The sequence below is a fragment of the Helicoverpa zea genome, chromosome 22 (genome assembly GCF_022581195.2).
Source record: "Helicoverpa zea isolate HzStark_Cry1AcR chromosome 22, ilHelZeax1.1, whole genome shotgun sequence".
NCBI classification, from domain to species: Eukaryota; Metazoa; Arthropoda; class Insecta; order Lepidoptera; family Noctuidae; genus Helicoverpa; species Helicoverpa zea.
The window spans coordinates 5,270,747-5,292,064 of NC_061473.1; the positions used below are offsets into that span (position 1 = coordinate 5,270,747).

At 38.0% G+C, this 21,318-nt stretch overlaps 4 protein-coding genes across 4 annotated transcripts in view; 1 reads left to right on the forward strand and 3 right to left on the reverse strand.

The window, feature by feature from the left end:
• The window catches only part of LOC124641125 (calbindin-32), a 154,632-nt gene that overhangs the window by 103,506 nt on the left and 29,808 nt on the right, over window positions 1-21,318 (forward strand). The window lies entirely within an intron of this gene.
• Window positions 1,577-14,518, reverse strand: LOC124641126. Its single transcript, XM_047179108.1, has 4 exons — window positions 14,500-14,518; window positions 3,340-3,387; window positions 2,460-2,728; window positions 1,577-1,883 (listed from the first exon to the last, which is right to left on the reverse strand). The coding sequence occupies exons 3-4, from the start codon at window positions 2,726-2,728 to the stop codon at window positions 1,658-1,660; spliced, it is 495 nt and encodes a 164-aa protein (XP_047035064.1). The 5' UTR covers window positions 3,340-3,387; window positions 14,500-14,518; the 3' UTR covers window positions 1,577-1,657.
• On the reverse strand, window positions 17,050-19,289 carry LOC124641130. The gene is made up of 3 exons (XM_047179113.1): window positions 19,195-19,289; window positions 18,588-18,775; window positions 17,050-17,415 (listed from the first exon to the last, which is right to left on the reverse strand). The coding sequence occupies exons 2-3, from the start codon at window positions 18,773-18,775 to the stop codon at window positions 17,184-17,186; spliced, it is 420 nt and encodes a 139-aa protein (XP_047035069.1). The 5' UTR covers window positions 19,195-19,289; the 3' UTR covers window positions 17,050-17,183.
• Window positions 20,173-21,250, reverse strand: LOC124641131. Its single transcript, XM_047179114.1, has 2 exons — window positions 21,048-21,250; window positions 20,173-20,464 (listed from the first exon to the last, which is right to left on the reverse strand). The coding sequence occupies exons 1-2, from the start codon at window positions 21,248-21,250 to the stop codon at window positions 20,233-20,235; spliced, it is 435 nt and encodes a 144-aa protein (XP_047035070.1). The 3' UTR covers window positions 20,173-20,232.

Genomic DNA, 21,318 nt, shown 5'->3' on the forward strand with positions numbered 1-21,318 from the left:
AATTGCAATATGCCAAGTGTCGGGCGCTGAGAAGTTTCATTCATATTCCTGAATTGCTTATTATTATTAAAGCAAGCTTGACTATAAACGGTCTTACATTAAAATGGATTCTTCACTAGATGTTTTCCCGCGGTTTTACCCCTGTCTCAAGGGAAACTACTGCTCGTTCCGGGATTAAAATATAGCCTGTGCTACTCAGAGTGTAGCTTTCCAACAGTGAAAGAATTTTTCATATCCGTTCAGTAGTTTCGGAGCCTATAGGGTATTTAAATTATAATCCGTTTGACTAGATAAAACATCTATTAATTACTGTCTTATTTACAATGTTTTTAAACTATGTAAGTTATAGGGGTCACACAAAGTGTTCAAATAATTTTTAAGATCAATTTTTTACTTAGGTTTATTCTTTAAGAATTCTTTTGTTTTTTTTTTACCTAATTATCACATTAATTAGAATGCCTAATGATAGTCCAATGGTCTATAGTCTATACAGTTTATTGTATATTTGAAGTTCGGCTTTGTGCCCTAAAATTAATTAAAGTGTCGTGTCATGAATAATGCAAATTGTTATATGCAAGCCATATAAAGGCAGGCATTTAATTGGATGATGATTAATTATAATTACTTTTTGGTAACTCATTAAAACTTCTTTAAATAAACTTATGTGTTATTAATTTATAGTTACTTACATTTGATTTCTTTACTTCTTTACTTTTCTAAGTCTGTATGTACTTTCTAAGTATATCTGGGACGCCAATGGCTGATAAAAAGGTGAAGCAAAACATCTCGAGGAAACCTGGACTATAGTCTGAAATCACCAACCCGCATTGAGCAAGCGTGGTGATTAATGCTCAATCCTTCTCCGTGTGAGAGGAGGCCTGTGCACAACAGTGGGTGAATAAAAAGCTGTAACAGTACATTTGATTATCAGGAATGCTATGAATATTTTTCTGAGCGTTTACCTATTCTAATTAAATATTGTATAGCATACAAACTTATATTTGTACCATGTTATGCAAGAAAAACACACGAATACAATGCCTATAATTATATCATATGATAAAGTAATCCTTTTTGAAAATCTTATCAATTGTTGTTCAAAACAACCGTATTAGTATTGATAAGTTTATATTTTTGGAACAATTTCAAAATTATTATCTACGAGCTAAAATATACTATCAATTTCAATTTCACTTTTTAATTTACTTTGATACGTAGCTGTAGAAGAATTTAAATTTAGATTTTTTTTTTTGGTTATTGTTATTTCTATTGTTGTTACATTTAAAGTTGTACATAATATGGTTGCTATAAATATTTGATGGGATGAATAATACAATCTACTTAGCTGAAAAACTTGTCTTTAAGAGACAAGATGTGTACCAGTACTCAATTATAAAAGCTGTTATTTAGTCTTACGGGGGTAAGACGTAAAATAACGTAATAATTACTTAAGTCACTCCTTAGTGACGGATTGTCAAAGAAACCCTTCTGTAATGACTTAAGTAACCATTAAATATCTCTGAGTGAGGGGGTTAATTTTGTCAAATTAAAAGGGTCACATTGAATACAACAAAAATAATATCTAAAACTTTATTGAATCACTAAAAAACTTACATCAAACTAAACCTTATCTAAAAAACCATTTTCTCCAAAAACCTTAACGTCCCCAGATTTCAATTCTATAGTGGAAGCCGCGTCCCACCGCGGACTGCAGCCGGATGGTGATGGAGTTCCTCCCCAGGTATCCTTCGACGACTCTCGCTGATGCACCCTGGCCGGAGCCGTAAGCTCTCACAGCCAGGATGATGATTGCGTTACTGCCGGTATACCTCACGTCTACTGTCTGAATAACATTTGGTATCGGATTGCGGGAGTGCGTTGAGCTGGAAAAAAAATAGATAATAGAAAGATATTATTTTGTACCTTTTTGATATTAAGGCATAGTGTAGATATTTCAGGATATGACTTTTTCAAATCATCAAATGCCCTCTCCCGCTGTGGGTTAGCAGCGGTGAGGGAGTGTCAGACTTTTACTGACAAAAAATTGGCCTTGTACACGGGCCGCGGTACCTCTTTCGAACAATCCCGCAGCAGGATATGGCCTCTCTTGCAAATTATAATAATCGTGTCAAGCTAGATAACCAATAAGTATCGTGTCACTATATCAAATACACTATATGTATTATTATAGTCTTTGTGAGACAAGCATTGCTTGTATGAAGTTAGTCGCAGGCAAAGTTTATGGGACGGGAACTATAATTAAGTTATTTAAGATACATGTTTCATCTAGAAACTGTTAAGGATTGGTAATCTTTACCATCTAAAATCTATTATCATATAAGCTACTACTTGCGTCCCGAGGGAACTACTGGCTGCTCACAATTCTATTGTAATCGGCTCGGTTATAAGCACACAGAGTTAATTTTGCATTTCTAATATAAGTAAGGATATTTACTCACGCAGAAAGCAGTCTATCACCAGCCCCAATATTCCCCAAGCTCATCCCACTTCGCGGAGCAACAAACGGCATCTCTTCATCAGCCAGCAGCACCTTCCTGATGAAGACTGCCATCTCGGACATGGACACTTCGTCTGCATCAGCTACTTGAAGCTCCTGTGTCTCCGAACCCTCGGGTAGAACATCTGCTGCAGGCTCGGGTGCCTCGTGCGTGATCACTGATGCTGCTGCAGTGACTGCCAGCAGGGCGATGACAAGGAAACTCTTCATCTGTAAAAGAAATGGGCTTATTAAGAAATAATCTTCTTTTTCAGATACGGGTAGTCAAAAGCCAGTAAGTCTGACAAACAGTCTCACAAAGGGGTAAACATTCGCTCCTTGATAGAGTTACAACATAGTATCGAAAAAGCTCAGGAAGTGAGATAGTGTAGGTGCCCTTGAGAGCATGTCTCTGTCTCACATTTTATGTTGTTTTACCGTACCTATCATACCAACTAAAAACAAATTCATATAAATAATAATAATAATGTCGAGACACCTTTTCACACACGGCTGGTTAGCCCCATGGTAAGTTATTAATTAACTTGTGTTATGGGTGCTAACACAACTGATAAACTACATATAGCTACACATAAACATATTTATAAATACATATTGTAACACCCAGACCACGGCCAACAAGCATGCTCATCACACAAATGTCGACCGAACCGGGAATCGAACCCGGGACCTCAGCTTCGGCAGTCTGGCTTGGTGACCATTGCGCCATAGAGGTCGTCAATTACATTATGTATGCACAATTTACAGAAAAAAACTAGTCTGTTGCAACTAGTTTTTCATTTTTCACTAAAAAATAATATTCAAGTGAAAAAAAATCTTACCTTTATATTTTCTTTCAGTTTGTCTCTACGAAATGCTGAAGTAAGTTCCTGTAAATACAGTGTGTGTATAAGTTGTTGCTGAAAATGTTCGCTATTTATAGTGAAATTAGAAATCAAAACAACTTGATAAGATTGCATCCGACCCAGTTTTTAATTACTGTTATCCTTCCAAAATCTAAGCGATGACATATTTTCACAAAAACAACTTAACTAGATAAGTAATGCACTTTGGAACTACCTACAGAACTTTAAAAATTGTTTACTTATGAGACAAATTCTGCTCATTGAAAAAGAGGGATGTATGGAAGAGTGCATGTAGCAGAAATGAAAATGCTGAGATGGATGTGTGGTGTTACAAGAATGGATCTTCTTCTTTCTCCTGCCCTGTTCCCAAATTTTACTTGGGGTCGGTGCAATATGTCATTTTCTTCCATTTTCCCCCGTCACTCGTCATACTGACACTCACTCCCTTCCTATTCATATCATCTTTCAGGCAATCCATCCATCTTTTCTTAGGTCTTCCTCTTCCTCTCCATCCATCTACATTCATACTTAGCACACACTTTGTTGCATGCGTATAATCCCTCCTCATTACATGTCCATACCACGACAATCTTCTACTTCTCATCTTTTCTGTAACTGGCGCTACTTTCAGACTTCCTCTAATGTAATCATTCCTCACTTTATCCATTCTTGTAACACCACACATCCATCTCAGCATTCTCATTTCTGTTACATGCACTCTCTTCTCATCCTTCTTTTTCAATGCCCAACACTCCGATCCATACAGGACGACAGGTCTAATGACGGATTTGTAAATTTTGCCCTTCAGTTTGAGGGGCATCCGCGGGTCACAGATAGCGCTAGTTACCTGTCGCCACTTCATCCATCCAGTGGATGTTACAAGAATGGATAAAGTGAGGAATTATTACATTAGAGGAAGTCTGAAAGTAGCGCCAGTTTCAGAAAAGATGAGAAGTAGAAGATTGTCGTGGTATGGGCATGTAATGAGGAGGGTTGATACGCATGCAACAAAGTGTGTGCTAAGTATGAATGTAGATGGATGGAGAGGAAGAGGAAGACCTAAGAAAAGATGGATGGATTGCCTGAAAGATGATATGAATAGGAAGGAAGTGAGTGTCAGTATGACGAGTGACAGGGGAAAATGGAAGAAAATGACATATTGGGCCGACCCCAAGTAAAATTGGGAACAAGGCAGGAGAAAGAAGAACAGACAATTTCTGCTCATTTTATTGTGATGATTTCAAAAACCTAAGAAATACGCCTCATGGGAACTATTCCACGCACACGGATAAAATGTAGCCTATAATATTCCTCGATTATTGGGCTATATCTAGCACGGAATGATTAACGCTTTAAATTCAAGAAAACAGACAAAATCTTTAGCTTTATAATATTAGCATAGCTGCTGTAACCGTCGATACTACGCGGGTCGCTACGGCGTAGCACGCCTCGCTACGATCGCTGCGCCTGCTTAGTGTAAGCTTTGTTCTTCCTGGTTTAAGGAGATGAATTTATATTTTCCTTACTAAGTTTCTATTATGATTATTTTTCGCACTGGTATCAATCTACAAAACACACTACAGACACTTTCTTTAAAAAAATATGTATTTTTAAAATGCGCAATTCCTCTTCTTTCGTGTCGATGACGTCATGTCATATAGTGAATAAATAATCTAATGCGTAGTAATATTCATTATGTAAACTATTTTACAATGTGCTTCTGTGTTTGTACATAATAATATGGAATATCTTTACGTATTAAGATTTCATCTTAAGACTTCGAATGTAAGAAATGAAATGGGTATAAGGAAAATAATATACTTTCGTCCAAATTGTTGAAAAAAAGGAACAGGTCGTCAAAACATGGCAATTAGTGTATGCCTACATACGATAAGATAATTATCATCATATATTTTTGAAAACATTTTGTACTACAGTGTGAGGGTGAGAGAGGTGCCCGCTTGCAAAACTTGATCATGGATGTACACTTGACCTATTGTATACAAACAATAACCGTGTTTTGTCGTGAGAATTCTATCATAATGTTTGTCTTTTATACTTTAACCATTCAATGCTCACCTCCTCAAACATTATCTATGCGCACACACACACTTATTCCCAACAATATCAGCTCAATCAGTTCAGCCGTTTTGTGGTGAAAGCATATTAAAAGACGACAATTCATTTTGTGTTTTACCAAGGTATTTCCACCCGTGTCTTCCATCATCCGGACGAAAAGTTCGTGACCTTTTTCGGGGTCTAGACTACCTGTATACCAATTTTCATTAACATTGAAGAGAAGTTTGGCTTAAAAATACGGTATCTACCGTATTTTTAAACTGTTTGTCTATATAGACAAACAGTTTAAAAGGTCGTTCCGTAGATGGATGAACATTTTTGACCAATATTGTGGATTCCAGCTGTCATTTGAGCATCTTTGGCAATCGTTACACGCACCTTGTCAATTAGGTGAAATAATAGTTTATTATCGAATTAAAAGGATAATACCAACTGATAGTAATAGTAAAGACAACCACATCATTAAGTCATAACGCACTATGCCGACCATCGTTTCAATACGTTTTGTCGTATCATATTGAGATGGCAAATAAGGCCTGTATCACAATGTCAGTGTACGTTCATGGTATCTAAACGTTTTATGATAAGCATGTTTTTTTATTTAGCCTGTGTTGTCCCACTACTGGGCGAAGGCCTCCTCCATAGCCTTTCATCTTTCCCTATCGGTCGCCATTTGTGGCCAGTCCTTGTGGAAGTTGTCTAGGTCCTCTCTCCAGCATTTTCTTGGTCTTCCTCTTGGTTGCCAACCATCATTAGGGATCCATTTTGTGGTGATGTTGGCCCACTTATCCGGGTGCATTCTGTAGATGTGACCCGCCCACTCCCACTTCAACTTTGCAGACTTATTGCCCACATCGACTATGCCCGTCTTGGACCGGATAATGGTATTGCGTATCCGGTCACTAAGCCGTATGTTGAGCAGGCTACCATCCATGCTCCTTTTGATGATGATATGCATGATAAGCATGTGCAAATAAATAAATAAAAATCAAAATACGAAAATAAACTATTTATTTCTTTAAGAATCATTTATCAATCCTATGTAGGAACGTTTTTTCTTCTTCTTTTTCTTCTCTTACTTTTAATCACAACCACAATTTGCGCTTCACAAAAAAGCAACCTCTGCATAATAAACAAAACGTAAACAAGTAATAAAAAGTTAGGAACTAGTAACATTATCAGTCTTGTGCCATTCCTCAAAGCACAGTGCGCAAAGTGCGGGCTTATCTTTGCACCCCTTACGTCTCACTCCAGTTTCCCTGCGGCGTTTATTCTTTGCACACATTTTGCATTTCAGGTAGTTGTTCGTTTTTTTGGAACCAGTAGGAGGTGGGATCTTTTCAGGCCAATGTCCACCATTGCTATTATCGGGTTGTATTGAGGCCGGTTCTGGGTTTACTTTCCGATTTACTGTCCTGTTGTCGTTCTTGGAATGCTTCACTAAAAGTTCGGGTTTTTGAGAAAGGCTAATACCGATTAAATTGCGAATTAAATCTTCTCTAAAATGTAAAAATTCATATTTCGTACTGTTATTCATTTTGTATTTTCTATACAGATAAAAACTGTTCCATACAGTTAAATCAAGTAAATTAAAAAACACCTTTTTATACCATCTCAAACATTTTCGCGGAGACGAATAATAAGACACCATTTGATCAGCGCGGTCAATACCAGACATAAATGCATTGTAAGCTGCCACTTCTAAAGGTTTCCTTTTTAACTGTCCGCGCTTATTTGTAACATTAATCATCTTTGGATGATCCTTTGTAGTGATCATAGTTACGGCTCGCTTATCAACCCACTTTGAGACATATACATTATTTTTACGTACCCATACATGTTCACCTTTCTTTAACTTCTGGTTCATAACATTCTTCGGGTTTTCTTTGCGATTTGTTCTAAGGGTTCCGACAGTATGAGTTCTGAGATCAAGTAATTTTTGAGACAAACCGTATGAATTATAATAATTGTCCATAAACAATTCGTGGCCTTTTAAAACATATGGTTTCATTAGTCTCATGACAGTTTTATCCGTTTTTTTTCCTTGTTCCGAGTCAGTCGAGTCATCTTTGCCGGTATACATTAATATATTTAAAACATAGCCGTTCGCTTCCGTTAATTCATAGAATTTTATCCCATATTTTGCCTTTTTTGATTTTATATATTGTCTAAAGGATAAACGTCCCCTAAATAATAGAAGTGACTCATCTAAAGAAAGTTCTTTCTCGGGTGAGTAGCACGCTTGGAAATTGTTTGTGATAGCGTCCATGAATTCCATTATTTTATCTTTCCCCTTGGCACCCAAAGGTCCTGTGCATAGGCACCTTAACAATTGTTCATAACGTCGTCCTGACATTGTTGAGACAAAAACAGGGTGGTAATATAAACTGTCAGACAAAGTAAAAAGTTTTCGCTTTTGGGGTACATGGACTTGGCCAGCAAGCAAGCACAGTCCTAAAAACCTCAACATCTCCTTTCTGTCTGTCAATTTAAATGTGTAAAATCGACTGTGCCTAGTTTTCGGTCGATTAATTTGACACATATTTGTCCCATATGCATTAGTGCATTTGATGACATAATCTAAAATGGGAGGTGGAAACAAACGGTTAAATACATCAAACACGGTTGTGTTATTATCTACTAGCTGTTGCCCGCAACTTCGTCTGCGTGGGCAATATAGAATCGTCAAAATACTACTTATCCCGTAGGTGCATTCTTTCACGTGACAGTATAATTAGGATTAGCACTTAGCAGTCGCATAGATTCATTGATCAAGGTTGTGTTGTGGATGTGACCATCTATCTAAACAAAAGAAGTAAAGTTTGTGACGTTGTGAATATCTCTGGATCTAGTCAGCCAATCTGGAAAATTATTACGTATGGTGCGTAAGTAATTTTCACAGGAAACAGCTATAATCTATGTCTATATGCTTTGAGTCTGACAAAGCTGTCATTTGTACATTTTCTGCAGCTGCTGCGACTAATCAGAAGCCAGAAAGTCTGTCAGTCTTACCATGGATATCGTCTTGTGTAGTTGACTGGATTGAAGATAGGTAGATAGGTAGTCGCTCCAAGCAAAATACCTATTGGTACTCAAACAGATTCGGTGACTGGAAGCCAACACCAACATAGTTGGGGAATAGCTGGATGGATGATAAAATAAGTCATCATCATCAGCAGGCGCATAGGGTAGGATAGTTTCACTTACTCACTATGGTAAGGCTGACCCCACATTAGGCGTGCGCGATCCTCGGGCGTGTGAGTAGCGCGGGTGTCGCGGGCGCGCTGCGTGAACGTCGCGTTGTGCTGCCCTGCGGCATGTGTGAAGAGTGCAAGCGACGCGCTCGCGGCGAGCACGCGGCGCTCGAGTTGCGTTCTTACCCCTTCGCCCGCTATCCCCGCCGCCTGCTAAACGCCTTAGCAGTTAAACGTCAAGGATAGCGGCACGTGCGCGCCGCGAGCGCGCTGCAATGCCGCAGCAAAACGCGACGCTCACGCAACGCGCTCGCGACGCACGCGCGGCGCCCGCGCTACTCACACGCCCGAGGATCGCGCACGCCTAATGTGGTGGCCTAAGCCGGGACTCCACCGAAATGTTTGCATTAGTTCACGAATAGGCAAAATGTACGTATCTGTGAGAGTCCACTTCATGTGTTCGTACTTGAAACCTGCAGTTTTGCCAAGATTTTCAGAATGTACGCTCGCAATTTGTTATTTCTTGGTGGAGCCAGCAAATCAAAAAAAACATAAGTGTTGTATACTGTGCGTCACTACCGCACACCGGGAAAATTTCGCTCTTGCGGAGGACGTTTATAAAATGGGTTCTGTTAGTTATCCTTTAACATGCTGGCTATTTTTTTTGTCAATTTCTTTAATGTACAAAAATTACTTTTCTACAGATTTATTATATGTATAGATTTAATACAAAAACGGAAATACGAAAGAAACACAAGAGGCAAAATAAAATCCTACTATTAAATTAAAATAATACAAACGGAAACATGGTTGAAATCAAATTAAAGACTTATTCAGGTATAAAATATAAACGGAAACACAATTTTAAATCTACAGACATACTATATAATATTGAATTATTAATCACAGCCGGAAACACTTGTAATATCACAAACGGAAATACAGTTGTAGTCAAAAGAAAGATTTACAAAATAATTAAATTAAATCGTAAACGGAAGTTCAAAACAAAAACTTAATAAATTTAAATCAACCGGAAGTTCAAAATAAAATAAATACTAAATTTAACAAAGCTGTCAAAACAAATATCAATATAAAAACGGAAATGACAATAAAAATTACTTGCAATATTATAAATATCGGTAGTTGATACAAAATAATTACAATTTAAATAAAAATATTACTTTCGCGCCCATATATACGTCCGAGAGAGTAAGTCCAATTCGTGTGTTGGCACTTGAAGCCTGCAGTTCTTCCAAGATTTTCAAAATGTACGCTCGCAATTTGTCATTTCTTGGTAGAGCCAGCAGATCAGAAGAAACATAAGTGCTGTGTATACTGCGCGTCACTACTGCACAACGGTAAAATTTCGTCTTTATAAATAGCACAAATGTTCGCTCTCTTGCGGAGGACGTTTAAATACCATATTATGTGTCACACGTAGGTAAACAGGACAACAGTAGGTATATTATCATCGAACCGCTTTCAAAGATCTGATGAGCGAACAGACCAGAACTGACTTGATCGCCTCGAGAAAATCAGAGCTCTATGAAGCGATCATTCGCTTTGGTTCCTACTGTTATTGTGGTTTCTGAAAATGTATTCAATTAACCAACGATGAATATAATTCTTAGCAACCCCGACCGGCCGACTCTTTTGACTTCTCGAAAATCATAACGTTGGTTTTTGTGCAATGCACAAACTGAAATTCGATATATTACACATTCGATATTCACACTTCTACAGAATTGATATTAAAAGGTTTGACAACGGGCTATAGTAGCGTAGTTAAACTAACTGAAACAATGTTAGTGATCCTTCAATAAAGTTAGAGAAGCGGGTGTGCATGATGAACATTAAGAGTTGGTAAATACGTGATGAAGATGACCTAATTCATTACTATTCTAATTTGTTCATGCACCACAAAACTCAAGTTAAGGTGGAGAAAAGGATTACCAAGCTCCCAAAGGCCTGGGCATTTGCAACACGTTGCATGGCATCCTGGAAAGTTACGTAATTCTCAGCCATCAGTTTGAGCAGCGTGAGGGAGTGTCAGGCTTTGGCCCTAGTGGGCCTCACAGGGGTTTGCTGAATCTCCTTGAGGGGCGCGTGAAATAACGGGTCTCCCAGAAGCCGGAATGTCGATGACCCACTCAAAACTAATCGCTCACGCCTACGGTGGCCGGGAGTCGTCTCTCGACATCCGGCTTTCGTGGTGTCTTACCGCAGTGGCTGGGATGAGAGTTGGGAATTTTCAGTCGCTCCGCCGCCTCATTCTTTGTCATCCCATTTCTTCTCGCTCCAGATCATGGTTTAAACCGGGGCCGGGTGCGATAGGTCGCACAGTCCGCACAGTGGTGACACCCGGGCGCCACCTCCATGAGATCAGAGTTGGGAATGTATGTTTGCAAAAACTAATAGAACATTTAGCGAAAACACGTTTGATAGTAATTCTGTCTTTGTAACTGAATAATATCAATGATAATAAGCGTGTGACTGTGACTGTTCGTAATTGTGAACGGTGTATTTGTGATATAATTCTTAGCTCGATGATTTGTGATCAGAAGTTGAAAGCAAGTATGTCTCTGGCCTGCGACGCGTAATTTGTACGTTTTCAGAACGAACGAACTCTTGTCTTCTGTTGACATCTTGTTGACGTATTGTGACAGGTAGTTATAACCATTGATGTTAATTTTAGAAGTGACACAATGTGTTTCGGTCGTATTTTGCCTACATTCTTCATTACTCAAAAAGTGTATTAAAACCAGGAACTTATTTTTAAGGATGTTTGAATATTAATTACAATGTTTTTTTTTATAATAATAAAATCTTAGACTCGCAATACACTTTCAGTGTGATGCATGTTTGTTATTGGATGAAATGAATGGATATTCATGTTTATGAGAGGTATAGCTTATATTATGTCAGAACAACATATGTAGAGTTTTTAAGAATGTGGGGAAGTTCATAATTTCTTCATGACGTGGGTGCCGCTTCCCATGGGAACTACTGCCCGCACCGGGATAAAATATACCCTATGTTACTCGCAGATAATGTAACTTTCTAATGGTGAAAGAATTATAAAAATGTCCCTGACGATGCGCTGATATTTCTTGTAGTGTTTTTATAGTAGCGAAATACACACGTCGTCATAAATTTTTTTCTTGAAAGTAAGACCATACCATGACAAAGTGAAGTCTGTTTTCATTGTCTGTTTGCTGGGGAGTTTGTTCCACCACTTCTTCTTCCCAGCAAAAACACATAGGAAGTGGTGAAGGGCGGGCGTTTTGGGGGCTGTCTTTTGTAGATTTGACGTTCAAAAAGTGCTGATTTTCAGCCTACTTTGAATAAATGACTTTTGATTTTGATTTTGATTGATATTTTACCTACTACCAGTTTTATGGCACATCTGTTTCTGCATGATTTTCTTCATCTATAATTTTAGAATATCATTTCTTTAAATTCAGTTTTTTGCTCAAGTTACTTATAAAAGCGTTATTTTCTATGTAAAGATTGATAATAGGCCGATAAACTTACAAAGTTCAACATTCAAATATGTGTCATTATTGCGCCCGCTGTTGCAGAAACGTTAACAGAAATTATAGTTCATTGCTCATCCCCCGTAGGTGATAGCGTGATAATATATATCCTATATGTTGAACTGGCCCCCAGGTAATATTCATGCAAAATTTGATTTAAATCTATGCAGTACTTTTCGAGTTCAGTGAGACCAAACATACAGACAAACAGACAAACAGACAAACAGACAAAAATTCTAAAAACTATGTATTTGGGTTCAGAATCGATAATAGATCACCCCCCAAGTATTCTTTTAAAAAAATATTCAATGTACAGTTTTGACTTTCCTATCATTTTATTATATGTATAGATACCGAATTTTACTCCCATACTATCAGTATCAAAATTGAAATCTGGTATAGGCGCTGTAGTTTCTGTCCAATCTTCTATATTTGTAGTTATATCTTGCGGATCATTAGATGGTTGGTCGGAAGACATCTGCTGTTCTTGGACTGTCTCGTTTTGGCAGTTTTCAGAAATAACAGATGTCAAATTTTCTAAAGCCAACTCTTTTTGAGATTCGTGGGATAAAGGTGGTAGTTCGTCACATCTAAATTCACCTGTATTGTAACAGTTTTCTGATAAATTCGAAGAACCCAATATCTCATTTTTAGAGGTGTTGTATGAAGCTTGGTTATCCTGATTTGTAAATGAAGCCACGTATTGAGAAGGTACCATAGTTTCAGGTTCCATTTGAGTTACCTCATTTGAACTTTGATTCGCAGTAGGCTCGGTCGCAGTTGGAGATTTGACCAACTTTGACCGTTTGGCTTGAGGAAAAAATTCTTCTGAGGAATCTGAGTCATAATCCTCTTCTTGAAAACGTGATGAGGTAGAAGTTTGAGGTGACGGTGTGTTCACAGTGCACAGTGAATGATCACTCCCAACACACTGTGTATCGTCTTCATCGCTACTAGGTTCAGAAGTAATAGGTTTCCGAGTTGAAGTACCGACCAAATTTGATTGACCTTTAGTAGTAATTTTTGACGATTTGCGTCGGTAATTTATAGAAAAAGAACTCTCACTATCTGATGTATTTTCTTGTGGGTCAAAATCTTTATCCGAACCAAATTCTCCATCATCATCTTGGTAAGGATCCGCCTCGGAAATGTTGTCGGAATCATCGAAAATGCTCATCTGTCTTATTTTGCGCTTATCCATCTAAAATACGTAAAATAACCCATTAGACATCAATTTCACAGAGTAAAATTATTAATTCATAGTGAAATAGTATACTATTGGGCTAAGGAATAATACATAAGTAAAATAAACTAAATACTTACGATGTTTTGTCGCGGCAAATATTACGATACACCACGAAATGTTTACCGAACGCGAGCGCAACCCGCAGTGACGTTGCCGCACTGAATGTAGGAGCGCGGTATGCGCGCGAGACGTATTACACGTTGTGCGTGTGTGACTACCGTTACCGCCCACTGTCAACGGAACTTATTTGAAATAGTTTAAAACTTAGGGACATGGCACATTATAGCAGCACCGCAAACGCACGGCTGAAGCACGGCGTCGCCTCGAATTTAGACTACGGCTAGCTGCCAGCGCGCTAATTACGCGTTGTCCGCAAGGTGCAAGCTCGCCGTCCGCGCGCCGGCCGCGAGGTGTAAGCTTGCTGTCACCGCAAACTCAATATTATTTTAAGACAGTTATGATTGAACACGACGCAATGACGTTGTTTCGCTGCCGGCTCGGAGTCGGCGCGTAATTAGCACGCCGTCGGCACGCTGTACGCATGAGGTCCGCTCGCTTGCAGCACGCGGGCGGCGAGTCGAGTTGTGTGGTAGCGGCAAGCGCGCTGACTGCTCGCCGTTGGCTTTTTCATATTGACATTACGAAATATATTATAATATACACGATTTAATGCTCTAAATTGAATGACAACTTAAATGCTGGTGTGGAGCCGTGCTGTTGCGGTGCCGCTATACTGTGCCATAACCTTTAGTCTACGTGACAGTAAAGCTTCGGGTATTTTACATGTTGTGACACAAGATACATTCAATAGGATTTTAACTTGAACATTCATCGGAAATGAACGTTCTGTCGTAAAGTCAAAATGTTATTTGTGCCGTCGGCTTGGATTGCCGGCGGCATAGCAGCTCGGCATAAACCCGGTGGCAATCCCGCCGGCATGTGTGTAGTAGCCTTTAAAAAACCCATAAAGAAAAATCCTATGGACAATTTAAAGTTAAAACTAGTATATTTTGGATAAGAATTACATACCTTTCTATTTTTTTATTAAACAAAAATAAATATTTTAGCAAAAAAATCTTACCTTTATTATTTTGTGTTTTCTTCTTCACAAAATGCTGAAGTAAGCTCCTGTAAGTACAGTGAGTGTATAAGTTGTTTCTGAAAATTGACAGTATTTATAGTGAAATTAGAAATCAAAATGATTTGATAAGATTGCGTTTAACCCAGTTTTAAATTACTGTTATCCTTCCAAAATCTATGCGATGGCATATTTTTCACAAAAACAACTTAACTAGATAAGTAATGCATTTTGGAACTACCTACAGTACTTTCAATATCGTTAACTTATGAGACAATTTCGGCTCATTTTATTATGATAATTGAAATAAGCCAAGTATTCACTTGGCGTACTATATTTATAGTAATTAATGTAACATTCCGCACACCCGGGTAAAATGCCTTTAATATTTCTCAATAAATTGGCTATATCTAGCACAGAATTATTAACGCTTTAAATTCAAGAAAACAGACAAACTCTTCAGCTTTATAATATTGGCATAGATGCTGTAACCGTCGATACTACGCCAGCCGCTACGGCGTAGCACGCTGCTACGATCTGGCTACGATCGCTATGCTTGCTCGGGGGTAAACTTTGTTCTTCCTGGTTTTAAGATAATCATATTTTGGCCTCTGAATATTATATAAGATTTTATCTAGCAATGGTATCAAAAAATAACTCACGGAAAAACTTTCTTTAAAAATGTATTTTGGAATGCGTAATAATAGTTTCATTGTGTTAACTGTTTTACAATATTATGCTTATCTTTGTGTATATATGATATCTCAACGTACTCATCTATCTAAATACTTCGAAGGAACTTTAGTCCAAATTGTCACTCTGATCAAAATTCTAACTATCGTTATCAAAAATAAATCGCTAAAATAGAAGCAGGTCGTCAAAACAAAACAATCAATACATACGATAAGATATTTATCATATTTTTTGAAAACATTTTGTAATCAAATGTTATGTGGTAGTTAGGGGGTGTTCCTTCGCGATACCTAATTATGCATTTATACTTGACCTACTGTACTGAAACAAAAACCGTGTGCAGTGTCAAAATCAAAACTCATTTATTCAAACTTGGCTGCAAAACAGCACTTTTCGAACGTCAAAAAAAAATTACAAAAGACAGCCCCCAAAACGATCACCCTTCACCACTTCCTATGTGTTTTTGCTGGGAAGAAGAAGTGGCGCAACAAACTCCAAAGCAACAGTGTTTGTCATGAAGTTAGTATTTTATACTTTGCACTAGCAATCAATGCTAATCTATATCTATTTATATGGTTCAGCCATTGTACGGTGCAAATACTTGTATAACAAAAAATCCCGTGCATCGGAGAGCACGTAAATGTTGGTCGTGTGTCTGCGCCAATACTTGTGCACTATAATATATCCTGCGGCGTTGGCTGATCTCTTTACATGAGAACAGCCACCGTAGCCGATAATCGGCTATGAGAACATCATCATCATAACAAAAAAGAAACATACATTTTGCGCATTTATCCAGCTGTTCCCCGTAGTGCATGAGAGAACTACTTCCATCATCCGGCTAAAAAGTATCTCGTGTGCTTTCTTAGGGTTCAAAATCGATCAAAAATTTGGCGTGAAAGCGCGATAGATAAGATAGAAGGTTAGTTTTCGCGGTCGTTCCGTAGATTGATGCTTTTTTGACTAAAAACGCTTTTCACTATGGGATATAATATAAAATATGTCTCCTGAGATATACATAATAATTATTGTAACGCTCGTCATACATTTTACCCTGTGCTATAATATATATTACATCCCAAACTATAAATATTTTTTCAAAACGTTTGACGAGCGATAAAACATTATATCTCAGGATGTAATATATATTATATTATATCCCATAGTGAAAAGCTAGCTTGATTGTGGGTTCCGGCTGTCATTATCGTTCCGCGTACAATATAGCTCTATATATGTAGGTGAAGTAATAGTTTATTATCGAATCAAAAGCATAATACCTACAGATTGACAGCACTTTAGATAACAATGTTTATGTTCTTTTAATACCTTATAATTTGTCTGTTATGAAAAGTATTGCGATAAAATTGATATCAGTAATTGTCTACGTTTTAAGTACGCCACCTATTAGATATACTATTTTATGTTATCACAATGTAATTAAAAAAAAATTAACAAAAAGGATTTGAAGTAGTCCAATAAACTAGGAAGTAAAGTCACATTTTAAACGAATTAAACAAAAATATGTAATTAATGATAAGATTTCATTGTTTGTTTGTTTGCACTGAATGAGCCCCAGAGCTACTAAAATTATTTAAATATCAATTCCACTGTATAGAAGCTATGCCATCCCCTAGGTGTCACTTTGTGACCTCACACTCTTTATTTCATACTCTTCTTATACTCTCTCTTTTTATTCCCCTTACAAACTACCTAATATACCTATGTACCACCCCTATACACTACCTTATATACCCTATGCGGTCTCCTAAGTACTCCACGTATTAGATATGCTTCATGTAAACACAATCAAATTAATGTGAATATACGTGCATGTGATGTGTGAAAACAAAAACACAGAAACACTTATTCCTTAACTTTAATTAAAACTTCAAACCAAAACATTTTAATATCCTTAAAATTAATAGCACCATCAATCAATATAGGATCAAAATTCTCTCCAAAATTTTTGAAGACTCAAGTAGTTATACTGCAGTTTATCGTCCATAAAGTTCAATGCGGTACTGGTACCCAAAATGCACCAGTGACTGCAACCTGATGGTGACCACGGTACTCCCGACGCCACCACTCCTGATGCCGGCACTGGCGCCCTGGTAATTCCCGTAGTGTGTCACCCGGATGGCAGTGAACCGGAGGCCGTTGTTGGCGCGGAAGGTAATGTCTTGGATGTGGCGGTGGCCAGGAATACCGCTTCTGACGTGATGGGTCCTGGATGATTTATTTGTTACTTGTTACTTTATGTACAAAAATGTATAGTTTAAAAAACTAAAAAGTCACGCTAGTCATGTAATGTCATCAGAACTCAGAGCGTGTGCCATCTTAACGGAAGACAGGGAAGTGGGTCAAATTAAGATTCTAAGATTTTCTTACATACATAGTTACAAATGAAGCTAATATAATCGTGTTAAAAATTATACATTGGCGCACAGACATTCTCTACTAGTCAACAATTGGGTTAAAGGGAGATAATAATTAGGTCCAAAAAGTTAATAAATCATCATAAAGACGATCATGATAGTAGGCATATTTTCAAGTCATTTATTTATTTAGAACATATAATTTACATTTTTAAATATTAAATATAAAAATAAAAAACATTTAAAAATATAAAAAATAGGTTGCCACCGATATCGGGCACAGGGTCCAAGGTACCGGTGGTTAGGGTCCCAGAGACAGAAACCTCCTCACAATACGTGCCGTATCAAGGAGTACTGCCTTCTGAATCAGTCCCTTGATCCAGCCGCCCAACGAGAGCCTCCTGAGGTGTTCGTCGAGGCTCTTGGCTATTAAACCATTGGCCGTAACGACAATCGGCACAACAACAGCCGTGTCGACACTCCACATGGCGACAACCTCGTGCGCTAAGTCGAGATATTTTATTTGTTTCTCTTTCTCAGCTTTCGACGATCATGATAGTAGGCATATTATTATTATGATAGTAGGTCGATAGAAATGGCACTGTGGTTACCTAAACGCTGTCAAATAACTCTGTGGCACAACACACAATCGTGATGATTACTGACGTCACGAGCACTGCTCAGTAATTTAGTAATATAGTGTTTTATGGTAAAAACGATATGGTACATATTTGTATCTCGGTCACAGTATATGCAAAAATAAAGACCCATTTCTCATAGCAAAGGGGAAAGTATTGTATTTGTGAAGTTAGTAATGCAAAGCAAAGGCAAAATAAGACCAAAGACGATTTTGAAAATTCGTCATTTACCGTCATTACACTTTGAAGAAAAATATTTCTTACTAAATAGACCCCTACAGTTTTCTATCACGCGCAAAAGTTTGTTAGATCTTGCAAGTGATTTTCTCCATACTCTTCCCATTAAAAAGAATCTTGTGATCTAGTAATCCCTGGTAGTACCAACCTGGACAGCAATCTACTGTTGCCAATGACGCCGACGTTGATGTTATTGCGTGACGCCACAGCAGTCACATCAGCCACGTCAGTCCCATTGATGTCCTCATACGTCACCACCACCTCTGGCATCTCACTGTCGATGGAAGCCGCGGTGGCTGCAGCAGCTAGCAACATGACCACTAGTAGGCTCTTCATCTGGAAGACAATATAATGATGATTGCAGGAATGTGTATAAAAATATCCATGCAGTTATTGGTGAAGGGTTGCCTGCCGATCGTTTCAAAGGCAAGACTGGTATGATTCTTTTCGGCGATTCTAAAGGATACCAGAAACCAGTCCCTATGTGAGGTTACTGGGTGGCGCTAAGGTGAAGTTAATAACCTCTAGGGAAAGGGTTTTGAGTCAAAACTTTTGACCATGTGACCACTCAATAGGCAAAGATGGACCGGCCTAACACCATACCGGTATGGTACTTAGAATAGCCAGCTTTACCCAATCACATGCATATGACGCTTGATGCAAGTGTATGTTAGTATACGTTCTGTCCAGAACTTAACCTATATTTCATCCACCTTCATAGAGAATCGAATTGTATATAAAGAAAAACATTTTACCTTTTGATTTGAGAGTGTAAAAGTTAATTCTCAAAATACAACAGCTGGCAGCTTCAAGTCTACTGTGAGTGTAACTTCCTTAATAAGGAAACAGTATTTATAGTTACAATAGATAATACTATCTGACCATTGCTAAGAATAATAACAATCAACTTGATAATATAAACCGATTGATTATCTTTTTGAGATATCACTTTCCTTCCTTCCATCTTTCGTACTTTTTAAGATGCGAAAGCATCAAAAGATTCCTCAAGCTGTGGGTAAAGCATGACTCTTACTGACTTAAACCCATCATGTTCCTTATGCCGTTTGTGTCCTAGGCCCGTGCTAATTCCTTCGAACAATCCCCGGGGGAGTACCTGCCGAATTTCACTCCGGTACTTTTTTCTTATCAATCAATCACTTTATATCAAAAATGGCATAATTGCTGATAAGGCAACATAAGGTCATTAGGTAGGTGATTTACGTAGAGGTTATCTTTATGGCTTCGCAAGCACCAAAAAAACAATGTCTGTAATTTTTTTTTTCTGGGCCAATCTGCTTTATGGTATGATTTCAAAATCAAGCTATAGTACAAACGTCATAGTAATCGATTTTCAAGCTTATCACAATAGTGTAAGGTTAATGTTCGATTGGTTAAATTTGACAAATTCGGGTAGGTTGACCTATTGCCGTCTGTACCTTATTTGGGATATAACATTATAATCAGCGGGAACAGTTGCGGTTTCAATTAACTCATTCCAGATTATTCTGCAAAGCTTTGATGAATTTTTAGTTTTAGTAGCTATGCTTTTGCGCAATTGATCTAACAGTGTATTTCTCTTATTTATTAAACTTTAATATATATTTAACCACTTGCTACATATACCAAACTTCATTATATCACGAACTCAAAAGTCAAAAGGAAATAAAAAAGTCAAAAGAATACCATGCATTAAACATTTTATTTATTCAATAATGTAAATGTAAGTCCTTTACGTAACAATTCTTAAAAATAATACTACCATTAGAAAATAAGTTGACAATCTTTCTATCAGTTTAGCGTCCATAAATTTCGATGGTGTAATGATACCCGCGTCCTACCGCAGTCTGGAGCCTGATGACCACGAAGGAGTTCCCAACACCTCCCGACTTGATGGATGAAGTGGCGCCATCTACAGAGCCGACATGTGTCACCCGGATCGCGCTGATCTTAATAGGATCGTCCGATCGGAATGATATGTCTCGGACATGTCTTGCTTTGGCAACTGCATTTTGGACGTGAACACTCCTGCAAATGTGGGAAAACGTTGGTCAATGGTCGCTTATCTCGATCTTATTCCCTTGGCTATTCTCCTATACCTGGTTAAAACATATGTTCAAAAGTAGAAGTATTGAAGATTTTTTTACAAATCGCACCCACGGTTTCACCAGCGTCCCGAGATAATTGCTTCCCGTAGCCGGATGGTGACGAAACTATCCTACGTCCTTCTCTCAGGTCTAACTCCTCTGTAATTTTCAACTTAAGCTGTCCAGCCGTTCACGTGTGATGGCGTGACCAAGGGATTCGTTTTTATATTATATACTAGCGAACCGCCCCGGCTTCGCACGGGTGCAATGCTGATACTTAATACACTACATTACACATATAAACCTTCCTCTTTAATCATTCTATCTATGAAAAAAAAAGCGCATCAAAATCCGTTGCGTAGTTTTACAGATTTAAACATACATAGGATTATAGGAACAAAGAAAGCGACTTTGTTTTACACTATGTAGTGATATAGAAAATTAACCTAAACGTGAAATTCGAACTTCTAAGAATACAAATTGTTAAGTACTTGATTTTAGGAAGACATCATCATTGCTGGTACCTGGCTATCAATCTACTATTGCCGATGGTGCCGACACTAATATTAGTGCGAGTAGCGACCGCTGTGACGGGCACATCGGTGACAGTGTCGCCATCTACCTCCTCGTACGTGACTATCATCTCCGGAGCTTGCACCAAGTCGGTATGGATGCAAGCCGCGGTGGCTGCACCAACTAGCAACAACACCACTAGAAGTTTCTTCATCTGGAATACAAGAATATCTAACTCTCCAAAAATATTCTCTCAGGATATAGGATCTTGTCCACGTTCAA

Coding starts and splice junctions, on each gene's coding strand:
- LOC124641126 (XM_047179108.1), bottom strand. CDS start 2,728: ATGAAGAGTTTCCTTGTCATCGCCCTGCTGGCAGTCACTGCAGCAGCA. Junction 1,884..2,459: donor GGTGATAGACTGCTTTCTGC/GTGAGTAAATAT, acceptor TTTTTTTTCCAG/CTCAACGCACTCCCGCAATC.
- LOC124641130 (XM_047179113.1), bottom strand. CDS start 18,775: ATGAAGAGCCTACTAGTGGTCATGTTGCTAGCTGCTGCAGCCACCGCG. Junction 17,416..18,587: donor AACAGTAGATTGCTGTCCAG/GTTGGTACTACC, acceptor TAAATCATCCAG/GACCCATCACGTCAGAAGCG.
- LOC124641131 (XM_047179114.1), bottom strand. CDS start 21,250: ATGAAGAAACTTCTAGTGGTGTTGTTGCTAGTTGGTGCAGCCACCGCG. Junction 20,465..21,047: donor AATAGTAGATTGATAGCCAG/GTACCAGCAATG, acceptor CCACATTTGCAG/GAGTGTTCACGTCCAAAATG.